This window comes from Melozone crissalis, unplaced genomic scaffold (genome assembly GCF_028551555.1).
Source record: "Melozone crissalis strain CALT ecotype California unplaced genomic scaffold, PUWL_Pcris_2 ptg000066l_1, whole genome shotgun sequence".
In the NCBI taxonomy this organism is placed as follows: Eukaryota; Metazoa; Chordata; class Aves; order Passeriformes; family Passerellidae; genus Melozone; species Melozone crissalis.
This window is the reverse complement of record NW_026535844.1, coordinates 2,682,126-2,703,238: the sequence shown is the minus strand read 5'-3', so window position 1 is coordinate 2,703,238 and position 21,113 is coordinate 2,682,126. Positions and strand designations below refer to the sequence as shown.

General features: G+C 52.6%; 1 protein-coding gene across 1 annotated transcript in view; it reads left to right on the top strand.

Annotated features, from left to right (window-relative positions):
- LOC128945473 (zinc finger protein 208-like) overlaps nt 1–21,113 on the top strand; it is a gene marked incomplete at its 5' end in the record, with an annotated part of 152,039 nt that overhangs the window by 76,303 nt on the left and 54,623 nt on the right. The window contains 1 exon segment of the mRNA XM_054289244.1: nt 15,502–16,175. Within this exon segment, the coding sequence (XP_054145219.1) occupies nt 15,502–16,175 (674 nt within the window).

Genomic DNA, 21,113 nt, shown 5'->3' with positions numbered 1-21,113 from the left:
AATGTCCCCAGATCCCGCCAGGCCACCTTGCAGGACACGGCCACCATGGCCAGGGCCAGCAGCAGGTGACCATCCTCGGCCACTCCCAGGGACACTGCAGGGACATGGGGACACTGGACAGGTGGCACCAGGGACACGGCAGTGCCACCAGCCCAGTGCCACCTGTTCAATCCCCGTGTCCCTGTGCCACTGCCACCAGTCCTGTCCCAGTGTCCCCAGTTCCATCCCAGTGCCACCAGCCCAGTGCCACCACTTCCACCCCAGTGCCACCAGTTCTATCCCACTGTCACCACCCCAGTGTCCCTAAGGCAGTCCCAGTGCCACCACCCCTGTGTCATCATTCCAGTGCCACCAACCCAGTGTCCCCTGTTCCATTCCAGTGTCACCAACCCAACGCCCCAGTTCTGTCCCACTGTCACCAGTATTTTGGGGGGTTTGGGGGATCCCAGGTGGAGTTTGGGGGCTCCCGGGGGAGTGTGGGGGAATCCCAGATAAAGTTTGGAGGGTCCTGGGGGGTTGGGGGGATCCTGGAAGGTTTGGAGCTTCCAGGTGAGGTTTTGGGGGTCCCAGGTGAGGTTTCCAGGGAATTGGGTAATCCCAGTTGAGAATTCCCAAAGATTTGGGGTTTCCCAGGTGAGAACACGGGCCGAGGGTTCAGGGGGGCCAAGGGGCTCGGGCCTGGGAGCATTTTGGGGGCTTCAATCAATGGGGAGGGCGTGGGGGGTGCTGAGGGGGAGGCGTGGTGAGTGTGTGGGGAGCTCTCATGGATTTGATGCCGCAGGTTTTGGCTTTTCTATTTTTCAGATTCTGTGCTGCTTTACTCTGTGGGTCTGGGCTTCATATTAAGGGATCCTGAGCTCTGTTCACAGAGCAGGGAGACAAAACAATTCCTTTCCAGCTGTGAACCCAAGGACAAATAATCCAAACTTCAGGCCCGAGAGCATAAACAACAGGCACTGAAGAGAGAAAAACAAGAAGGATGGGACTTCATCATCTAAAGACATAATTGGACAATTAACTCCAATATGCAAATGGAGCAGAACTTATAAAAGTGACAGACCTCGTGACCGGCCGTCCATTTTGTGGCCATTTTCGTCCATCTTGGGCGTAGCCCTGGCTGGGCTCTTGTTCTGCCCAAGGTGTATCCATGGAGGCCTTTTAACAAATGCCTGCTTTATTGTGTAACCGTGTCTGGCCCCTGTTCTAGGTCAGCCTTGTGAAAGCCTCAGTTTGTGGCAAGCACGAAGGGAGCCGAGGCACCTGGGCAGGGCTGGAGCAGAGGCAGAGGAAGGTGCAGCTGCTGCCCCCAGCCCGCGGCACTGGCGGGGCCCCGGTGCGGGGCAGAGGGTGCGGGAGGCCGAGAAGCTCGGGAGGAGCGAGAGAGGCGTGAGCGGCTGCAGGGGCGCTGTGTTTATCGGGTGAGCGCGGTGGGAAGGGGCGTTTTGTGCTCGGGAGCGCAGCGGGTGCGGCGCTCGCTGTGCCCCGGGCCGGGGAGGGCGGGCGCTGTGAGCAGCGGGGTTGGATCGCGGGGCTGGGCTTGGCCTGGGGCCGGCAGTGCTGGCGCAGGGATCGTTCCCGCACCGCCGCTCCGGAGCGCCGCGATCGGAATCTCGCTCTTTCTCTCTCTCGTTGGTTCTTTTAATTTCTGCTCAGAACTGTTAAAATTCCGTGTGTATATTCTGCTGCGAGTGCTGTAGTGATACTATCCCGAGAGACAGTCCCCTAAGTTTAGCACTGAGAAACTGGGGCAGAGTAACCCACGCTGCAGCACTTGGAGGGGGTTGTGCCCCGTGGGATGGACTCAGCTTGGAGAAGTTCCTGGAGAAGTCTCCGGTGGGAGAGAGCCCAGGGTGCAGCAGGGGAACGACTCCTGTCCCTGAGCAGAGGGAGAAGCCCCGGGGCATGAACTGAGCCCGGCCCCATTCCCTGTCTGCGGCACTGCCGGGGTAGGAGGTGCAGCTGGAAGCAGGGAGGCATGGGGGAAAGCTGGATTTAAGGGTCTTCACTTACTTCTCATTATCCTGCCCTGAGTTTTTGGAGTTTTCTGTCAGAAATCTCTCCCTTCACCCACTCATCCATACGGATTTGGGCAGTTTTCCCTTTTTGTGGGAAATCAAAGCGATGCACTGATGCTCCTAATTAGAGGTAGGAGAAATGAGGCTCCAGGGCTTCCGGCTGAGCCGGAGCCACCGGAGCCGCAGTGCCGGGAAAGCCGTGGCGGGAGGTGCGGAGAAGTTTGTTTGTGTCTTCAGCTCAATCCCCTCGGGCCCGGGCCCGTTCCAGTGCTGTTCCTCAGCTCCGGCTCTGCCCTCACGCAGCCCGGGGGGCCCGGAGAGCGCGGGGCGGGGCTGTGCCGTGTGCAGAGCCCACCCCTGGCTGCGATTGGGCGATGGTGCCGTCAGTCGTGTTTGTGGCGTGCTGATTGGTGGGAGCGGGGCGGAGCAGGGCCCCGGTGGCGGGCTGAGGGCGGCCGTGGCTGGGCCGCGGCGCCATTGTCGGAGCGTTTGTGCGGCCCCGTGAGCGGCGGCAGCGGCCGGAGCGCGGTGAGGCGGCGGCGGAGCTCGGAGGCGGCCGCAGCGCAGGTGGGAGCCGCGCTGGGTTGTGCGGGGTCTCGGGGCTGGCTGCGGGCCTCGGGGGCGGCAGGGGGCTCGGGCGGGTTCGTTGTGCCGCGTCCGGCCCGTGTTGCCGCTGGCGTGAGGGCGCTGCGGGAGCGGCTGCCCGCGGTCTCCTTGCGGCCGCTGCCTCGGCAGGAGCCGCTGCCGGAGCAGCGCTGGCTCGGCCCGGTTGCTGTGGCTGGGACAGAGGGGGCTGCCCCGTGCCCGGGGCTGTGCGGGGAAATTCCCGTGGCCGGAGGTTTCTGTGCCCAGGGGAGACAGAGGAGTCCTGTAAAAGTGACTTTATTGGTGAGCAGAGGGAGAGGCCGTGGGGCATTTGGCGTGCGCTCTCTGCCATTGTTGTAGTTCGCAGCCTCCTTTTTATCCTCATTTTCCCGGCCTCATCTCCCTCTCCCTTTGCCCCCTGGCTGAGGTGCTTGGAAGGTTCAGACTTCCCGATCCGCCAACTACATGTCCGTGTTAATGTGCACCCCCACTTTTGTAGAACAGCCGATTTTCAGGGCTCTGTTAAATCCTTGTTCTTCTGGAAGTTCAGGAATTTAGCGGGACTTTCTGTGAGCAGCAGTCCATGTTAATTAGTAACATTTATTGAAGCTGGTGGTTTCGCCCGTTACTTCCTTATCTGCAAGTCCCTGGCCCCTCGCTCAGCTGCTGAATGAGCTGCACTCTCAAGGTGTGGAGCAAAACAGCATTCGTTTAACCCGTGATCTGCCACGGAGCCACAAAACCGTGTGCCATTGCCATCCTTTCCACGTTTGCACTGGTACATGAGCTGCTTTCTTCTTTCCTTTGTTATCTGTTTCACCACTTTTCCTTTGTCGTCTTTTTGCCAACAGCAGTTTGTGTCATTTAATTTTCCACAAACTCCTCCTTTTTCTGCTAACAGATGATCTGATCCCATCCCATGGTTAAGTGTTGTGTTCCTCATTTCAGTGGATTGGTCGGCAGGAAGGTCAGGAGCTGGAGCTGTCTGGTTGGTTATTATTCCGAGCAGAGCTTGTAATCTAATCATCTCATTGATATGAGAAATGGGTTCTGTGGGTCCTGATATGAATTGGTTCGGGTTCCCAGGGGCTGGTCCATGGTGTTGTAGGATTTGTTCTGCTGGCCGTTCATCTTTTCCCCATTTTTGGCCGCTCTCTCCAGCCAGGGCTGCATCAATTGACTGCTTTTCTCTAATTAAATCATCAAATCCTTGGATTCCCAGCTTATTTCCCTGAATATTTGGTAGCAAAAAAACCCCAGTGTTCTAATCCACCCTATATAACACAGACAATGACAGCACATGTTGGAGTGGGCAGAGGGATGATTCCCCCCCCATTTATTTATAGTGAAGTTTTCCCAACGTTCTCCATGTGCTGTTTCCCTTTGCAGCTTCACCCGTTTCTGTTGCAGGGTCAGATATCCTCCCCCTGGGCTCTGCCTTGAGCTGTGCAAATTCCATCAGTGCCAGCAGGCAGAGCTTGGGGTGAGGGGCAGAGGGAATCAGCCCAATTCCTGCCCCAGGCAAGAGACCCAGGTGCATTGTCCACACTTTGCCCAGCAGTGTTCATTTGCATTTCTAAAGCTCCTCTGCAGGCTTCCTGGAATGGAGCTTCTCTTCCTGCTGCTGGGCAATCTTGATGTTTTTTTGCTGGTCGCTATCTCTGTGGGTATCTTTTGGGCTATTCCCAGTCTGTTCAGGTGTTAAACTCATCTCCATTGAGCACTGTAACACCCCTTAAATAAAACCTTTAAAATTCATCTCCCCACGCAAAGAAAACCAAGCCTGAGTAGAGAAATAAGGTTTAAAAGAAACCAAACTCGGTACATTTACAGCAGTGCAATGGCAGGCAGCCCAGAGTGTGGGTGTCAGTGAGCCCCAGAGTGGAATTGTGCCGTGGTGTTCCCCAGCAGCTGTGGCAGTGCAGGCCCAGCCAGCGCTGAAGCTGCAGCAGTGGCAGCAAGGCTTGGCCCCAGTGGCTGGAGATGGCAGAGGAGGGTGGCCAGGATTGCAGAGGATTCCAGGCGAGGATCTGTGGGCAGGCGCAGGGGCTTGGCCCGCTGTGGAGCCCTGGCTGCTGCTGCGTTGCCTTCAGGGCAGGCTCAGGGGCGGCCTCCCATCCTCCTGCTGGGGGCGGGAAGTGCAAATCTCCGGGGCTTCAGAGCCCTTGAGGCCAGGCTGAGGGGTCCCCCCCGTGTTGAGCTGTGCTGGCGGCTGTTTCTGGCCTCAGGGACACTTGGCATGGGCCCCTTGGCCACCAGTGGTGCTGCTTTGCACTCCTTAGGCAGGAGCCGATGTCCTGGCTGGGTGTTGGCAGCAGCAAAGTGCCAGGGCAGGCTGTGTGCCAGCCCAGCTTCCTGTGGGAGAATGTGCCTTGATATCTGCTGCAGTGGTTGCTGAAGCAGTGAGAATTGCTTTTGCCCCCCTGTTAGGTGCCATGGTGTCAGCAGAAGATATTGAAGCCTTCCTGCTCAGGGCATTTCAGTGCCAGGCTCTCACAGGCACCCACAGCTGGGCGGGTTGAGTTGAGCATGGGGCGGTGACCTGTGCTGTGTCTGATTGCCCTTCCTTAATAACAGCCTGTCTTGTAGCTCTTTTCCCTTCTGCTGCCCTTGCAGAGCCATCCACAAACACATTTTCTCCCTCAGGCCAGGCAATGTCCCATCATCAGTCTGTCCCAGCCTGGGTCTGGAGCTCTGTCCCTTGAGTGCAGTCCTGGGTTCCTTGCCAGCCCCTCTCCAGGCTGTTCAAACAGGAGGCTGGGTTAAACCCTTGCCCTGTCCTCAGTTCTAAATCCTCCTGTGCCATTGAACAAATTTCATACACTAATAACCAAGCTCTGCTTATCCATATAGATGCTCTTTTGGTTGTCAGAGCTTTAACTTGATGCCAGACTTGAAGTATAGGAGGTCCTATATAGGGTTAAACATTTTAGCACAAGAATTCCTTTGGCAAGACCCTCTTTAACATCCACCTGTAATTGAAATTCTTTTTCCCTGTCTGAAAGGCCCAGGCCTGCCGCCTCAGTTAATCTTCATTTTAACACTTGAAAATTCTGTGTTTCCTCCTGCTGTCCATCTATCCAGTTTGTTGACTGGCGGGATAGGAGTGTTGTAGGGAGACATGCCTGGCTCCAAAAGCCCTGCCTTTAACAGGGACTCAATCCCAGGCTGTGAGCCCTTCCTTCCCTCTCATGGAACAGGGTATTGCTTGTCCTGGTTGCTTTAAAGTAATTTGTAGAGGCTCCATATCTAATTTTCCCCATTTCCGCGAAGCTGCCCACACTTCTGGGTTCACTTCAGCATAGGCCTTTTCAATCTTTTCACACAAACGTAGAACAGAACTGGCCTCTGTATCCCCTTTTACAGTATTAAAATCCAGCTCTCAAATTCCTTCCTAGGTAATTACAATCACAGGAGGAAGAAAAAGGAATTCATTTTATTCAAACCTATGCCCCACAGCTTCTAATAGTAGTTGAACAAATCATACCTGCTCATCTTTCCCACTCATTCCCTTAAAAATTAAAATATTCCTTTACTATTTTCCCCCTTCAGTCTAAGATTCAGAGTGGATTGAGAGGCCCCTGTGTCCATCAGGAAATGCCTGCTCTCAATGCAGACCCACCCTGAATGTTCTCAAGGGCTGCAGTGTGGAGGGTCCCTGGTGTGATGGGAGCTGTGACAGCCCTGCCAATCCATGTCCATCAAGGAGTGGACTTGCTGGTCCTGAGGGTGCTGCTGTCTGTGCTTGCAGAGTCCTTGTGCCCTGCAGCTGGAGCCCTGGTTCCTTGCCAGGGGCTGTTTGGGTGGGCTCTCCCCTGCCGAGGAGGGCAATGCCTCTGCCAGGTGCTTGTGGCCGAGCCGTGGCCTGGGTGCTGGGGCCCCCTTGGGCCCTGGGGTTGATCCCTCAGGGGCTGTAGGAACTGTGCCCTGGCCTTTGCCTTCAGCTTGGCCTTTTGCTGCTCCCTTCTTGCATTCACCTGCTGTGCCCTTGTGCCCAAGTGCTGCAGGGCCTTCTTGTGCCCCTCCTGCAGCCCCCTCAGTGCCTGTGGGTGCTTGTCTTGCTTTACAAGAGAGGTGTCTGCTCGGGAAGGCAGAAAAAGCCTCTCTTGAAATGGAGAATGCAAACCACCTCCCTCTTAATTTTTAGAATAGTGAAATCAAAGGGCTCTCAGGCAAAGATATGGGAATAGGAATACCAGTTCTTTACTAGTGTGTATAATAAAGCAAACAAACACCAACAGCTGCGGCACTGACAGCAAACAGAGCCCGGACCCAGTCCCGGCCTTTGGGCTGCGGCGCTTTGCCCTTGGGTGCAGTTCCGGGCACGGCCGGCAGGGGCGCTGGTGGCTCCCGCGGGGCGGGGCAGCGCATCCCTCCCATGGGAACCTCTCTGAACGGAAATAGAGCAATGCCTTCATCTAACTCTTTCACTTTTTTACCTTCTCTAGCCTTTCTCCCATGTTTTGAGACAGAATTTAGAGAGGGCTGCCTTTTAACTGAGCTCCTAGTGTTTTGATAAGGTGCTTCCTGTAGAGAGAGAGAGTTTCCCTGAACAGCCGGAGCTGTGGTTACCAAGGGGACGTAACTCAGAGCAGGACAGGGTCAGGGGAGGATATCCCGCCGAGGCTCGGTGGGAGTGTGGGCAGGGTCTGCTGCCGGAATCGGCAGAGGGGGATCTTCCTGTGGAGCCCGAGGCGGAGCGTGGGCAGCCCCCACATGGCTGATGGCGGCTGATCCGGCAGCTGCCGGCAGAGCAAAGGCAGGTGGGAGAGCCCGGCAGCAGCGGCGGTGCCCAGCGCAGGTGGCACGGGCAGGGCAGCCGGGGATGGGATGGCTGGGACCCCCCCTGGGTGCGGTGGGCGCGGTGACCTCGGAGCAGGCGGCAGGACAGAGCAACCCCCATCTTGCCCAGCACGGGCGGCAGAGCGGCCGCGGGCCAGGCAGTGGGAGCAGGGCACACAAATTGAGCGACAGCGCCGGGGCAGGTGGAGCTGCCCTGGGCAGTGAGGCCGCACCTGGGATGGAAACCGGGGCAGGCGGAGCTGAGGCGGGCAGCGAGCCGGGACCCGGGACAGGCGCCTGGGCCGCGAACGGAGGGGGCAAGACCTGCAGAGGATCCCACTCTTTTTCTGATTTTTCCTCCTGCTTCCCTCCCTCTCACTTCCTCTTTTCCTTTTCTTGTTTTTTCTCGGATGTTTCTGATAATTTAGAGATTTGTATTCTCCTAAAATCTCCTGTCTAACATATGGCATATTCTCTTTCTTCTAGATTAAATGGGGTTTTTTTTACAAATAAATCCAGAGCCTAGCGAATCTAAACTTCTGCTTTGATACTTTGAAATGGTTGATGAGCTAACTCAGGACCTCCTAATGTTGTTTTTCTCATCACCTTTTTATTTATCCTTTGCAAATTAAGCATCTTTCAATTATTTGCTTTGCTGCTCCAAAATCGCAGTACACCTGTAGTTCCTTAAAAAATGATCACACAAAGCTCGAGTACCCGTGTGCGTTTTCTGATGCATATCTTCTAATATTTTTCTAATAAGCACATTTTATTAAGTAATTGTCTTCCATCAAGAAGTTTCCATTTTCCTGATTTATCTTGGTCACTTCCTGTCTTGTTTAATTCTTTTTTCTTGGCTTCCCTAAACCTTGGAATTTCCAGTTTTTCCTCATTTGGAGTTAATGTTAACATAACTCTTTCAGCTCCATTTTCTGCTGCATCCTTAGCTTTGTGAGCTGCCAAATTATTTCCTCATCTTTCTGGGGTCTTTCCGTTTTGGAGTTCCATAACATGTACTATAGCTATCTCTTTTAGTTGATTGTAATGCCTCTAAAATAAGTTCCTCATGTACTACGCCTTTTCTTCTTGCATTAAGTAATCTTTTTCCTTTCCAAATTTTTTAAAGGTATGTACTACTCTAAAGGCATACCTTGAATCAGTATATATAGTTCCTTTATTTTGTGTTAAATATTCTAGTGCTCTTTTTAAAATATATAATTCACAAGTTTGAGCTTACTAGTTTAAGGTTAATTTCCCTTTTTCCATAGTTTGCACATTTTTCCCATCAACTTCTACATACCCTGTATTTTCTCCTTTTGCAAGGAGTTGTATCTCTGTTAGCTGACATAACTCCCAAAGGACTATTTTTTTTCTTTTTTTTCCCCTGTATCCAACTTACTGGTTTTTGATCTCATTTTTTCAAGATCTTATCTATTCATCTTCTGTCTCTGTTTTTCCCTTTCACTAACAACCTAAATACCACTTTTCTTTCAACTACACACACAAAAATAAAAAACTTTTTTCTCACACTTTCAGTACAATACACTTCCCTCCAAGGAGATATAGTGAAGCTTAAAATGGACAATCCACATTACCTTTATTTTCATTCATTTACATTCACTCACTTTCATTTCTCACTCAGTTCCACACATTCTTTCCCACCCTCAGGACACAGAGTGGATCCCTGTTGACAGAGAATCGCGGGTCCCTGTGGCCCCCCCTCACCCTGGGGTGGCCTCTGGGTCTCAGTATCTCCGGGCCTCCTGGGAGGGCCCTGACTCTGCTGCCTCCGGTGCCGTTCACCTGTGAGGCTGATTTGTGTGTCACTCACACTCTTTAGCCACGGCCCCCTCACACGCCCTGGGGACAATGGCCCGTTTGCAGGTCACCTGTACCTTATGCCACAGCCCCCACACCCAGGAGAACAATGGCTTATTTGTGGGTCACACACTCCTCTTTCCACAGCCCCCCCTTCCCACCCGCCCGGGAAGCTGAGGCTGATTTTGTGTGTGACTCACTCTCACACACAACAAGACCACAATAAGGTACCTTCTGTTATAAATGATGAAATCGAGAGCTAAACTTATAAGAAAATTTAGCAAAGTTTTAGTAATTTGTCTGTGCAACTGAAGTTCGGTCGTCAAAACCAGCACAGCCAAGGGTCAGCGTCAAGCCCGGGTTCGGTGCTGGGTGAACACGGATCTGAGCTCCGAATGTCAGAGTCTCCCCCTGTTCACAAATGCTGCGTGACTCAGCGAGTTCCTTTACAGTTTATTCTGCTCGAGGCAGAGATGACCCAATGTTCTTTGTGTCTCTTCCCATGCATAACCGTGTCTTTACCTGTGCAGAGGTGGACAAAGACTCAGTCCAGGTGTCTGATGTTGTCAGTAGACTCCAGGGAAGTCAGCATTCACATGCATCAGGGTGGCGCTATGGATCATCTTGGTAGCTGTAATCGATGAGGCATTAATCACTCTTGGGTGGACCTGGTGACCCGGGGAAGCCAGCGATTATCGCCCTGGAAGCTTCTATTCTTTCATTAAAATCCCCGATGTTTATCTCAGCCAAGTCCAGGAACTAGATGTATATGAGTAAGACACTGCTCCTGCCAGGATGGTCAAGAGACTTAGTGTGCAGTTTACAATATTTTATACATTAATAGCTTTAATTATCTCTACCATACACTTTCACATCACCTATTACAAGTTTAGGTGTTTCTGGCCAGTCCTGGTGCTCTTGGATATCCCTCAACCCAGCTGTGCTGTCCAACCCCAGATGCTCTTGAGCATATCCTCGATCCGGCAGAATTTTGCATAACCCAGGATGCTCTTGCAATGTTAATTCCTCAACCCAGCAGGTTTTAATTCTGGATGCTCTTGGGCACTCTTGTCCCTCAAACCAGCAGAATTTTTAGGGTTCCCTTTTGTCCCATTTCCTAGTGGGTTGGGCTCGGAAACTCCTCTGCTCCCTTCCCCCGAGGGGTCCAGCCCCTCTCTGAGACCCCGTCCCAGTTACCCCGGGGGATTCTCTCACTCCTGTTAACATTCACTTCCTCTCTCTCCTGGCCACTTACCGCGGAAAGTCGGAAACGCAGCGTGGGAGACTCCAGCACTCACTTGGAAGGTCTGGGACAACCAGCCCTCCTCTCATTCACACACATTCATCCCCCTGTACCTGCCCCCCGGAGAAATACTTACCAATCCCTTTTCCTTCCTGGATTCTTCATGCACATTACTACTCTTAGGGGGCCAATTACCACGGGTAGGGAGCCTTTTTCCGTTCTCTTTGTTTTATTGTCTCCTTTTGTCCACCATAACCTGCGTCTGTCGGTCACCCCAGGGGGAACAGAGCGAGGCTGCCAACGGGGCAGGGCGCGCCTTCCCCACTCTGACTCTCCTAAAGCACCGGCAGCGAGGTGTTTGTAACCATCCTCTGCTACCAAAATTGTGAAAAACGCCAATCACTTGCTTTTAAAATTTTAAAACCATAATAGTAATAAAATGGGTATGAAAAATAGTAATACAATTAGAGTAATCACAGTTTGGAGAAATCGAATTAGGACAATATGAGACAACAAATACAAAGAGTTATGGATGTCCGGGTACCTTTTTCTGGGCAGCACAAGCCTGAAAAAGGACACCCGTTAACACAGGGTTAACCATTAAAAACAATAGCCTGTTGCATATTCATACACTTCATACATGATGCATAAATTCCATTCAAACACAGGATTCTGTCTGGTCAGTGCCAGCTTCTTCCTCTGAATCCTAACAGCGCCTTTGAGGCAGGAAGAAGTTCATTTCTTCTGATAAGAGGGCAATAAATTCTTTTTCTCTGAAAGATTTAGGTATCTTGTGGCTGCTATCTCGCTGCAAGTCATTTCTTGGAAAAAAGCCTCTTACCAAGCATAGTTTTTATTTTAACATTTTTTAATAACCTAAAACCATATTCAACTCACTAATTAAGAGAATTAATACAGCAGTACTTTCTAACACAAGACATATAATATTCATTTTAATATTTGGGATAACCCAATCACAAAATATGCATTTTTTACAAGTATAATCCCACTTACTTCCAGTCTCTCCCAATTTGGTCCCAGCTGTCTCCAGCATGGTTCCAGTTGCTTCCTCAATCAACTCAGTGAGTCCCAGTATGATGCCATTTGCTCCCAGTTGCTCCCAGTCAGGCCCAGTATGGGGGATGATGTGCAGGGAGTGCTCACTGTGACACTCAGTTCCTCCCAGTATTAGTCCATTCCCTCCCAGTATGATCCAAATATGAGCCCAGTGTGCTCCCAGTCTCTGCCAGAATAAACCAGTTTTGCTCTGCATGGTTCCAGTTCCTCTCTTTCACCCTCACTTTCCTTCCAGTCACTCCCAGTATCTCCCAGGGTACCCCAGTTCCCTCCACCATCTTTCCAGTTCCTTCCAGTATGATCCCATTTGCTCCCAAGCACTCCCAGTCAGCCTCAGTGTAGTGGCACTCACTGCCAGTATGATCCCAGTCACCACCAGTATGATCCCAGTTCATCCCAGCACAAGCCCAGCAGTTTCCAGTCGCCGCCAGCATGCACCCAGTCACTCCCTGTTCTTCCCAGTTGCTCCCACCATGATCCCAGTTACTCACAGCTGCTCCCAGTCATCCTCAGCACATTCCCAGTCACTCCCAGTATATCCCATTTGCCCCTAACATGGTCTCGGTTGCCTCCTGCAGGCTCCTGCTCACTCCCCGTATGATCCCAGTGTCCATCAGTGCGATCACAGTCTGCCCTGGCATGGCAGTATGATCCCAGAATAATGTCAATACAAACCCAGTACAGTCCCATCACGATCCCAGTACAATCCCAGTATGGTGTCAGTACAAAGCCAGTACAGTCCCAGTATGATCCCAGTATGATAACTGTACAAGCCCAGTACAGTCCCAGTCACTCCCAGTATGATCCCAGTATGATGTCAGTACAAGCCCAGTGCACTCCCAGTCACTCCCAGTATGATCCCAGTCCAGCCCAGTCCCTGGCAGTGCTGCCACTGCTGGGATCCCCCAGCCCTGTGTGCGTTCCCCCCTGGCGGATGTGCCGAGAGGAGCCCCAAGGGCTGGCAGTGGCCAGGCAGGGTCCCCAGCAAGGCCCAGTTTGGATGTGCAGCCCCCAGTTTGCCCAGTTTCTCTCTCCTCTGGCCCGGGCCGGGTTCCCCCCGCCCGCAGCAGCTGGAGCAGCCGAGAGCCCCGCGCTGCCCATCCCGACCTGTCCTGGCTCCATCCCCGCTCCTGCCGCGGCTGCGAGGGCTGAGGGAACGGGGCAGCGAGGGTGTGGCTGCTGCTGGGGGAGGAGGAGGAGGGAGGGAAGGGCAGGGATGAAGGGTGTTATAAATTGCAGTGGACCATCTGCCGAGTGAGTATAATCAGATTAACAATTTTTATTGATTACAGCAAGCAAGGCAAAAAGCAAATCAGCGCTGGGCGACAGGGGAGTCTCTGCTCCGCCAACTGCCGCCCGCTTCTGGTATTTCGTGGGGTTTATATACAGTCCTGCTTCCGGGTTGGCGTGTCTGTCAGGGTAGCACTCTGTGCATTCTCCTCCTGTTGCTAGGCGGTCGTAGTCTGCCTCCCGGTGGTCCGAGGATGAAGGCTGGTAGTCTTTCACTTCTTGCCCCACGGTCAACCTTTCCTTAGTTGGTATGGTTGGTCTGGTTCCTGGAACTTTAAGCTTACTGAGCAGATAAGCAAATATTGTGCTATCAATCATAGCAGGCCCGCTACCTGTATCAACGGCCTCGACCCTTACTCCTCGGATAACAATAGGCACATAGCTACGTACAGTTACACCTTGCTTTTTTAGCCTTTCAACATATTAGCTTCTAACATTTTGCAGTTTAAGCCTTATGACATTTATTTTGCAGTATATTAGCCCGTTATATTCATCTTGCAACATACTAGCTTATTACATCTTTCTTTGCGGTTTTTCTATTATTGGCTTTTCCCCATTTCATAGTCTTTAGCAACTTGATGAACAAACTAAGACATTAACTCATTACAAAGGGGGAGGAGGAGGTGGGGTTAGGGAGGAGGAGCAGGGGGAGGGATGTAAGAGGAGGGATGAAGGCAGAGAGCAGCAATGGAAGGAGGAGAAGGAGGTGGGGTTAGGGAGGGAGGAGGAAATGGGATGGAAGGGGAGGGATGGAAGAGGAAAAGGAGTTGAGGATAAGACAGAGAGGGAGGAGGATGGGGGATGGAAGGGGAGGAGTGGGAGGAAGAGGAGGGACAAAGACAGATCGAGGCTGAGCTGAGGGAACCACGCCGTCGATCCCTGCCTGAATTCGCAGCCCCCACCTGTGGGATCATCGCCCCCACATCGCGCTGGTGAGCGGGGAGGGGGAGCTCGGCCCGGATATCCCGAGGGGTCCCTGGGTTAGGGTTTTTGGGGATGTTTGGAGAATGAAGCAGTCCAAGGCTGAGCGGAAAAGGCCCCTTGGGGGGACATCGGGGGTGGCGGTGGCGGCTGCTGGCAGAGGCAGCCTGGAGGAGCAGAGCCCTGTGTCCCCCAGGAGCCCAAAGTGGGGAGCCCAGAGAGGGGGGAGCGCTGCCATTGGCGGGAGCCTCAAGAGCCTGGGGAGAAGGGAGCCCGGGAGCCCAAAGAGCCCCGGCATCCCGAAATGGGGAGAGCGAAGCGGGGGGAGCTTTTGGGATTGCTGGGACTGCCAGCAGCCTGGGCAGGGCGGGCACCGGGCACAAGGGGGTCCCCCAATCCAAGCGTGATCCCCAGCTGGTGGGACAGGGGGGAGCCTCCAAACACCAGAGGGGAGGGACCAGGGACGGGGAACTCCTGGGAAGCTTTTTCAGGCCTGAATCTTGGTGTTTCTGAGGTTTTTCTGGAGCCCAGATGGCCAGTGACTTGTAGAGATGGTCTTGGGCAAAAGGGACTTTCAAACTCAATGTGTGTTGGGGGACGTGAAACAGGAAAGCCTTATAAATATGATTGTCTGGAAAAAGATTTTGAGAATATAGAAAGTGTAAGGAAGATTGAAATGAAAGAGATACCTCAGTTAGTGAACAACTGGAAAACAATGGTGTGGCCCGACTGAAGGTAACCCCCTTCTGATGAAACAATTCCCTCTGCTTGATGACAGGTCCAAGGGTCAGAGCAGACCCCACTAGCTCAATAGAAGGGGTCCAAAGAGGAGTTTTTAGGGTGTAAAATGTAACAGAGTATGGTGATGTAATGATTCTTACACACTGTATGTAAATTCTGTAGGATTTGTATCTTGTACTAGATTGGTTGGTGAGAAATAGAATATTCAACACAGAAGAAAATTTATTGTGTTATAATGGGAACGTTACTCTCTTATGCTCTTGCCTGTCTTAGTCTTTTACCTTCTTAACCTCTCTACCCCTCTCTTCTCTCGGGCCTGCTCCGAGCTGTGCCTGGCAGCTCCAAGCAGGGCCCTGCACCCAGGCCCTTTGCAATAAACCGCAAGTTCCACGACCTGGCTGCAGAGCTCTCTCATCTCTGTCTGTCCCGACTGTCTTATCCCCCAGTGCTCCTACAAACGCTCTCATCCCTTGTTTTCCCCAAACCAGGATTTCCCATTGCCAACCCCAGGGAGGCTGCGAGGAAGAGGAAGATGCCCCGGGACACTGAGGCAGGTGAGGAGGAAGTCAGTGCCCCTTTCCCCTCTGTGCTGCTCCATCTCCCAGCCCAGCACGGCCCCGGCTGCAGCTCAGCCCTGGGGGGATCTCCTTGCCCTTGGCTGTGGCACGGAGGCAAATCCCATCCTGTCCTTGTCCTTCCTCCCCCAGAGCAGGAGCTGAGCATGGAGAGCAGGGAGGACAAATGCCCGCGGCAGAACCTGGTGGAAGAGGCCGTTTTGAGCGGCTCCATGGCGCAGGAAGCCAACGGGGAGGAAAAGCCCCGGAGATGCCACACGAGGAGGGGCTGCAAACGCAGCCAGCGGGGATCTGAGGGGGAAAGAGCCAGCCTGGGCCGGGAAGGCGGCCGGAGATGGAGCCAGAGCTCGGAGCTGGTGCTCCATGAGCAGCTCCATAATGGGGAGAAGCCCCACACGTGCGTGGAGTGTGGGAAGAGTTTCAGGCGGAACTGTGACCTGATTGTGCACCAGAGGATCCACACTGGGGAGAAGCCCTACGAGTGTGGGGAGTGTGGGAAGAGCTTCAGGGGGAACTCCGAACTGATCAGGCACCAGAGGATCCACACTGGGGAACGGCCCTACGAGTGTGGGGAGTGTGGGAAGAGCTTCAGCGTGAGGTCCAGCCTGATCAGCCACCAGAGGATCCACACTGGGGAGAAGCCCTACGAGTGTGGGGAGTGTGGGAAGAGCTTCAGCCGGAGCTCCAACCTGATCAGCCACCAGAGGACCCACACTGGGGAGAGGCCCCATGAGTGTTCCAAGTGTGGGAAGGGGTTTCAGACCAGCTCCATTCTCCTCCAGCACTATCGGATTCACAGAGAGGAGAGGCCCTTCCAATGCCCCGACTGTGGGAAGGGATTCAAGCACAACTCCACCCTCTTCAAGCACCGGCGCATCCACACTGGGGAGAGGCCCTACGAGTGTGATAAATGCAGGAAGAGGTTTCCGACCAGCTCCCATGTCCTCCGGCACTATCGGATTCACACAGAGGAGAGGCCCTTCCGGTGCCCCGACTGCGGGAAGGGATTCAAGCACAACTCCCACCTCATCACCCACCGGCGCATCCACACTGGGGAGAGGCCCTACGAGTGTCCCCAGTGTGGGAAGAGCTTCTCTAGCAGCTCTAGCTTGACCAAACACCAACGGAGGCACCACTAAGGGAAGCCCTGCGAGTGCCCCGAGTGCAGGCAGAGCTTCGTGCGCTGCTCCAGCTCCATCCCCCACTGGAGGAGGCACTTTGGGCACAGCCCAGGTGAGCCACATTCCCTGTGATCCATGTTGAGAACACACCTGGCTGCTTCGCCTTGTATTTTCACCTTAATTTTTTTCTATTCTCCATCTCTGCACTGCAAAAGCCAAGAGGAATGGATCTGTCGCCTCCAAACCACTCAAATCCCAGTGAAAACAGCTCAATCTTACCCCAAAAAGAGCTCAAACCCACCTCAAAAAACTCAGTCCCATGCCAAACTCACTCGATTCCGCAGCCATCAGGCTGAGATGAAGTTGGGAAATGATTTAGAGTGGTGGGATGGAGATTGTGTGGGGCTGGGTGTGTGGGATGTATTTGACAGCAAAGAAAACTCTGAGACTTACTGATTTCTCTCCCGTTCCTGTTCAGTCTGTTGCAGTTCTGTTTGCAGAGTGCCGCCTTCTCAGCTCATTTTCTTGGTGTCCCCTTTTCTCTCCTGCGTCTCTGTGCCTGCTCTGTTTCTCTCTCAGTGTCTCCATGGTGGACCCACGGACCACCAGAGACCCTGCCCTGGTTTAATTGACCCAGGCACCACCAGAGACCCTCCCTATATTTAATTGCCCCAGTGACCACCAAAGACCCTCCCCTGATTAAATTGACCCCTCCCCTGATTTAATTGACTCCTTCCACCAAAGACCCTCCCCTGATTCAACTGACCTTTCCCTGTTTTAATTCCCCTTCCCCTGATTTAATTGACCCCTGACCTGATTTAGCTGTCTCCTTCCCTGATTTAATTGACCTCTGCCCTGATTTAATTGACCCCTGCCCTGATATAGATGACCCCTCTGTCCCCACAGACCCTCCCCTGATTATTTATTATTTTATTTCCCAATTATTATTTTAATTCCCAGTCCCAGGAGCTGAAGTCCTGAAGGCTGGCAGGGAAATGTCTCTGTAGGATTTTGCTGCATTTTCCTTCAAGGGCAGGAACATCTTTTCCTGGCTGGGAGCTGGAATTGCAGACTTTTGGAATGTGTGCAGGGCAGTACGGACTGGCATCAAACATGGACTGAGATCAAATAGGGACTGGGATCAAATAGGGACTGGGATCAAACAGGGACTTGGATCAAATATGGAGTGGGATCAAATATGGACTGGGATCAATTATTGATTGGAATCCTGCAGTGTGAGATAAACTGGACTGAGCTTATATAGACTGGGATCAAATACGGGCTGGTATCAAATATGAATTGGGATAAAAAATGGACTGGGATCAAATCAGAACTGGGATCAACTTTGGACTGGGATCAACTTTGGACTGGGATCAAATATGACAGATTTTATGGGCTGGGATCAAATATGGACTAGGATAAGCTATGGACAGGGATCAAATATGGACTGGGATCAAATATGGATTGGTATCAAATGGACTGGGTTCCTACAGACTGGGATAAACTGGACTGAGATTATATAGATGTTGTGGTTTAAGAGGAAGTTAGTTTTCTGGGATATGAAGTGGTCAGGCCAGTAGGTGCTCACATTTGAATACTGGCACCTGGTTTGGCCACTGGGGACATTGGATACGCCTCTGAGAACTCAGGGGTTAAAACGCAGAGCACTCCCGGGGGAAGCTCTCTTGGGTTCCAGCGAGGGAAGCAGGTCGGGCCTCCCCTGCCCAGCTCCTGGCTGGTTTGGGGCTGGGTTAGGTAGGCCTGGCCCGAGGATGGAAGGGTGGAAGAGCCCCGAGAGGCATCGGGCAGCCACAACTCCCCCCCAGGAGACAGACAGAGACAGAGCGCCTGTGCCACCGTGAAATTTGATATTCTGTGCTGGCAGCACAGCCCGGCTGCCGCTGTGGGAGCTTTGGATGGGCAGAGCCCGAGCTTTTAACCCTTTTTCGGACAAGGAAAACTTTGCAGAACATTAACCTTTCCTAGAAGAGAGGTAAGAGATGAAATGGAAAAAGGAAATGTGCAAGTGTGAAGGTCTGGGCAAGTGAAAGATGTCGGGAGAGTAGAGAAGAATCTTAGGTGGGAAGAGATGATGGAGTGGCCTTAGCTGGACTTTTCCTGTATGGCCATGGACAGAACCATGTTTCCTGTGACACAGAGACTGCATCCAGGGGGAGGCAATGGCTCAGAGCCAAGAGGGTTCAGTGTTGGTACCCCTCGGCCGCAGGGGGTGAAATTTGGGGGGCACAGGTGTCCCAAAGGTGAGACTGTGCCCTTTTTGGAACGGGACAAATCATCCTTAAAAGGACAACCCTAGAAGCAGCTCTGGTCCATGTGCAGTGGTGAGAGCACTGGACATGGAAGGAAGAGGTCACGTTTGCAGATGTTCTCCAGGCGGTGCCACAAGTGACGTGGAAACACACGAGGTTTCAGCAGTGTTTCCTGGGGAAGCCTATGGCACAAGAAGGATTCCTCTCCCCTTGATGAACTGAGAATTCATTACCTAAAGGGTGGTGATGGACCGAGAGTTGGTGATTTGGGGAATAGATGTATTGGAAATTTGGTGGGGGAGGGGAGGAAATGTTTTTGTTTTTGGAAAGTTTTCATTTTCCCTGTGTGTTTCTTGTTACTTAGAGTTGTAGTTTAGTTAATAAAGGTTTCTTTTCTTTATTTCTAAGTGGGGGCCTGCTTTGCTTATTCCTGGTCACATCTCACAGCAGACACCAGGGAGCACATATTTTCATGGGGACACTGGCATTGTGCCAGCATCAAACCGTGACACCTACACTGCCAGTTGGCCTTTTCCCACCTCTCCAGCCATCCCCACAGAGCATTGGCTACCATCCATGAATCAGTGTAGAGGTAGAGCTTTGGCCATTTCTCTCCCTTAGCAATGTCCAGGGCCAGCTGAACAGCTTTGAGTTCTGTAAGTTGACTTGATCCACCTCCTTCAGCAGCCTCTGCCACCTGTCGTCTGGGGCTCCATACGGCTGCTTTCCACTTCTGGTCCATCCCTACAATGCGACAGGAACCGTCAGTGAAAAGAGCGTAGCGCGTTTCCTCTGGGGGCAGTTGGTTATAGGGAGGAGCCTCTTCAGCCCGTGTCACTGGTTCTTGTTGCTCTTCATCAGTAAGACCAAAGTTCTCACCTTGCAGCCAGTTTGTAATTATCTCCAAAATCCCAGGGCGATTCAGGTTTCCAATACGGGCGCAGTGTGGGATAAGAGCAATCCGTTTACTCCATGTAGCGTCAGTGGTGTGGTGGGGGGTGGGAACCTTTCCTTTGAACATCCACCCCAGCACCGGTAGTCGGGGTGCCAGGAGGAGTTGTGCTTCCGTGCCAATCACCTCTGAGGCAGCTTGGACTCCTTCATAGGCAGCCAAGATTTCCTTCTCTGTGGGAGTGTAGTTGGCTTCTCACCCTCTGTAGCTTCGACTCCAAAATCCCAGTGGTCAGCCTCGAGTCTCCCCAGGCACCTTCTGCCAAAGGCTCCAGGACAAGCCATGGTTCCCGGCTGCAGAGTAGAGCACGTTCTTCACCTCTGGTCCTGTCCTGACTGGGCCAAGGGCAACTGCATGAGCAATCTCCTGCTTGATCTGGGCAAAGGCTTGTTGCTGCTCAGGGCCCCAGTGGAACTCGTTCTTCTTGCAGGTGACCGGGTAAAGAGGGCTCACGATCTGACTGTACTCAGGAATGTGCATTCTCCAAAAGCCTATGGCACCTAGGAAAGCTTGTGTTTCTTTCCTATTGGTGGGTGGAGACATTGCTGTGATCTTGTTGATTACGTCTGTAGGAATCTGATGCCATCCATTAATAAGGCCTCTGATCAGCCTTATCATGAAGCAGAGCCTTGGTGCTCAGGATCTCAGTCCCTGAGGAGGGACCGAGTCCTGAAGCCAGCTCAGGCCAATGCCGCAGGGCTGCCTTTCTAGCAAGCCTGGTGATATTCAGCTCTATAGTGATTAGCAGCTCTTAGGACCTCAGCTCTTTGCTTGCTGGGTAGTGGAGCCCCGGGCTTGAGGCAGCAGCAGACGGAGAGAGGAGAAGGAGAAGGCAGAAGCTGTTCCACAGAGAAGGCTTTATTTGGGGGTCCATGAATGGTCTCAGCTCTTCTTCTTCTGAGCTAGTAGGGTACAGCATGCTACTTTTATAGGCTTGGCAAGTATCCAAACTTGACCAATGGCAAGGGATTAGGGGGACCATAAAATGACCGATAGGTAAAGGCTACCACAGCATTGCCTTACATGGTTATAGAGACAGGTTATAGGGCAGATGTCCATGGAGTCAGGAAGCTTCCTTGCTGCTGTGCCAGCATTCCTTTTGTTAGATTCTCCATGGTGCTTTTGCTAAATGTATGGGGTTTACTACAGTCCATCTTGCCACTTCACTGCCAGGAACTGAATCTCACTACCTGGTCCCTTTACCTTGACTTTTTAATGGCAAAACCAGCTCCCAGGAGGATTTGGATGATTTCCTTCCCTTTCTCAAACACTTCCCCAGCTGTGTTCCCCCCACACAATGATGTCATCAATATACTGCAGATGTTCTGGAGCCTCTCCCCTTTCTAGTGCAGCCTGGATCAGTCCATGGCAGATGGTGGGGCTGTGCTTCCATCCCTGGGGCAGTTGGTTCCAGGTGTACTGCACTCCCCTCCATGTGAAAGCAAACTGAGGCCAGCATTCTGCTGCCAGAGCAATGGAGAAAAATGCATTGGCAATGTCTATAGTGGCAAAGCACTTTACTACCTTGGACTCCAGCTCGTACTGGAGCTCTAATATGTCTGGCATGGCAGCGCTCAGTGGTGGAGTCACTTCATTCAATGCACGGTAGTCCACAGTCAGTCTCCATTCTCCTTCAGATTTTCGCACAGGCCAAATGGGGCTGTTGAAGGGTGAGTGGGTCTTGCTGACCACCCCTTGGCTCTCCAGCTCTTGGATCATCTTT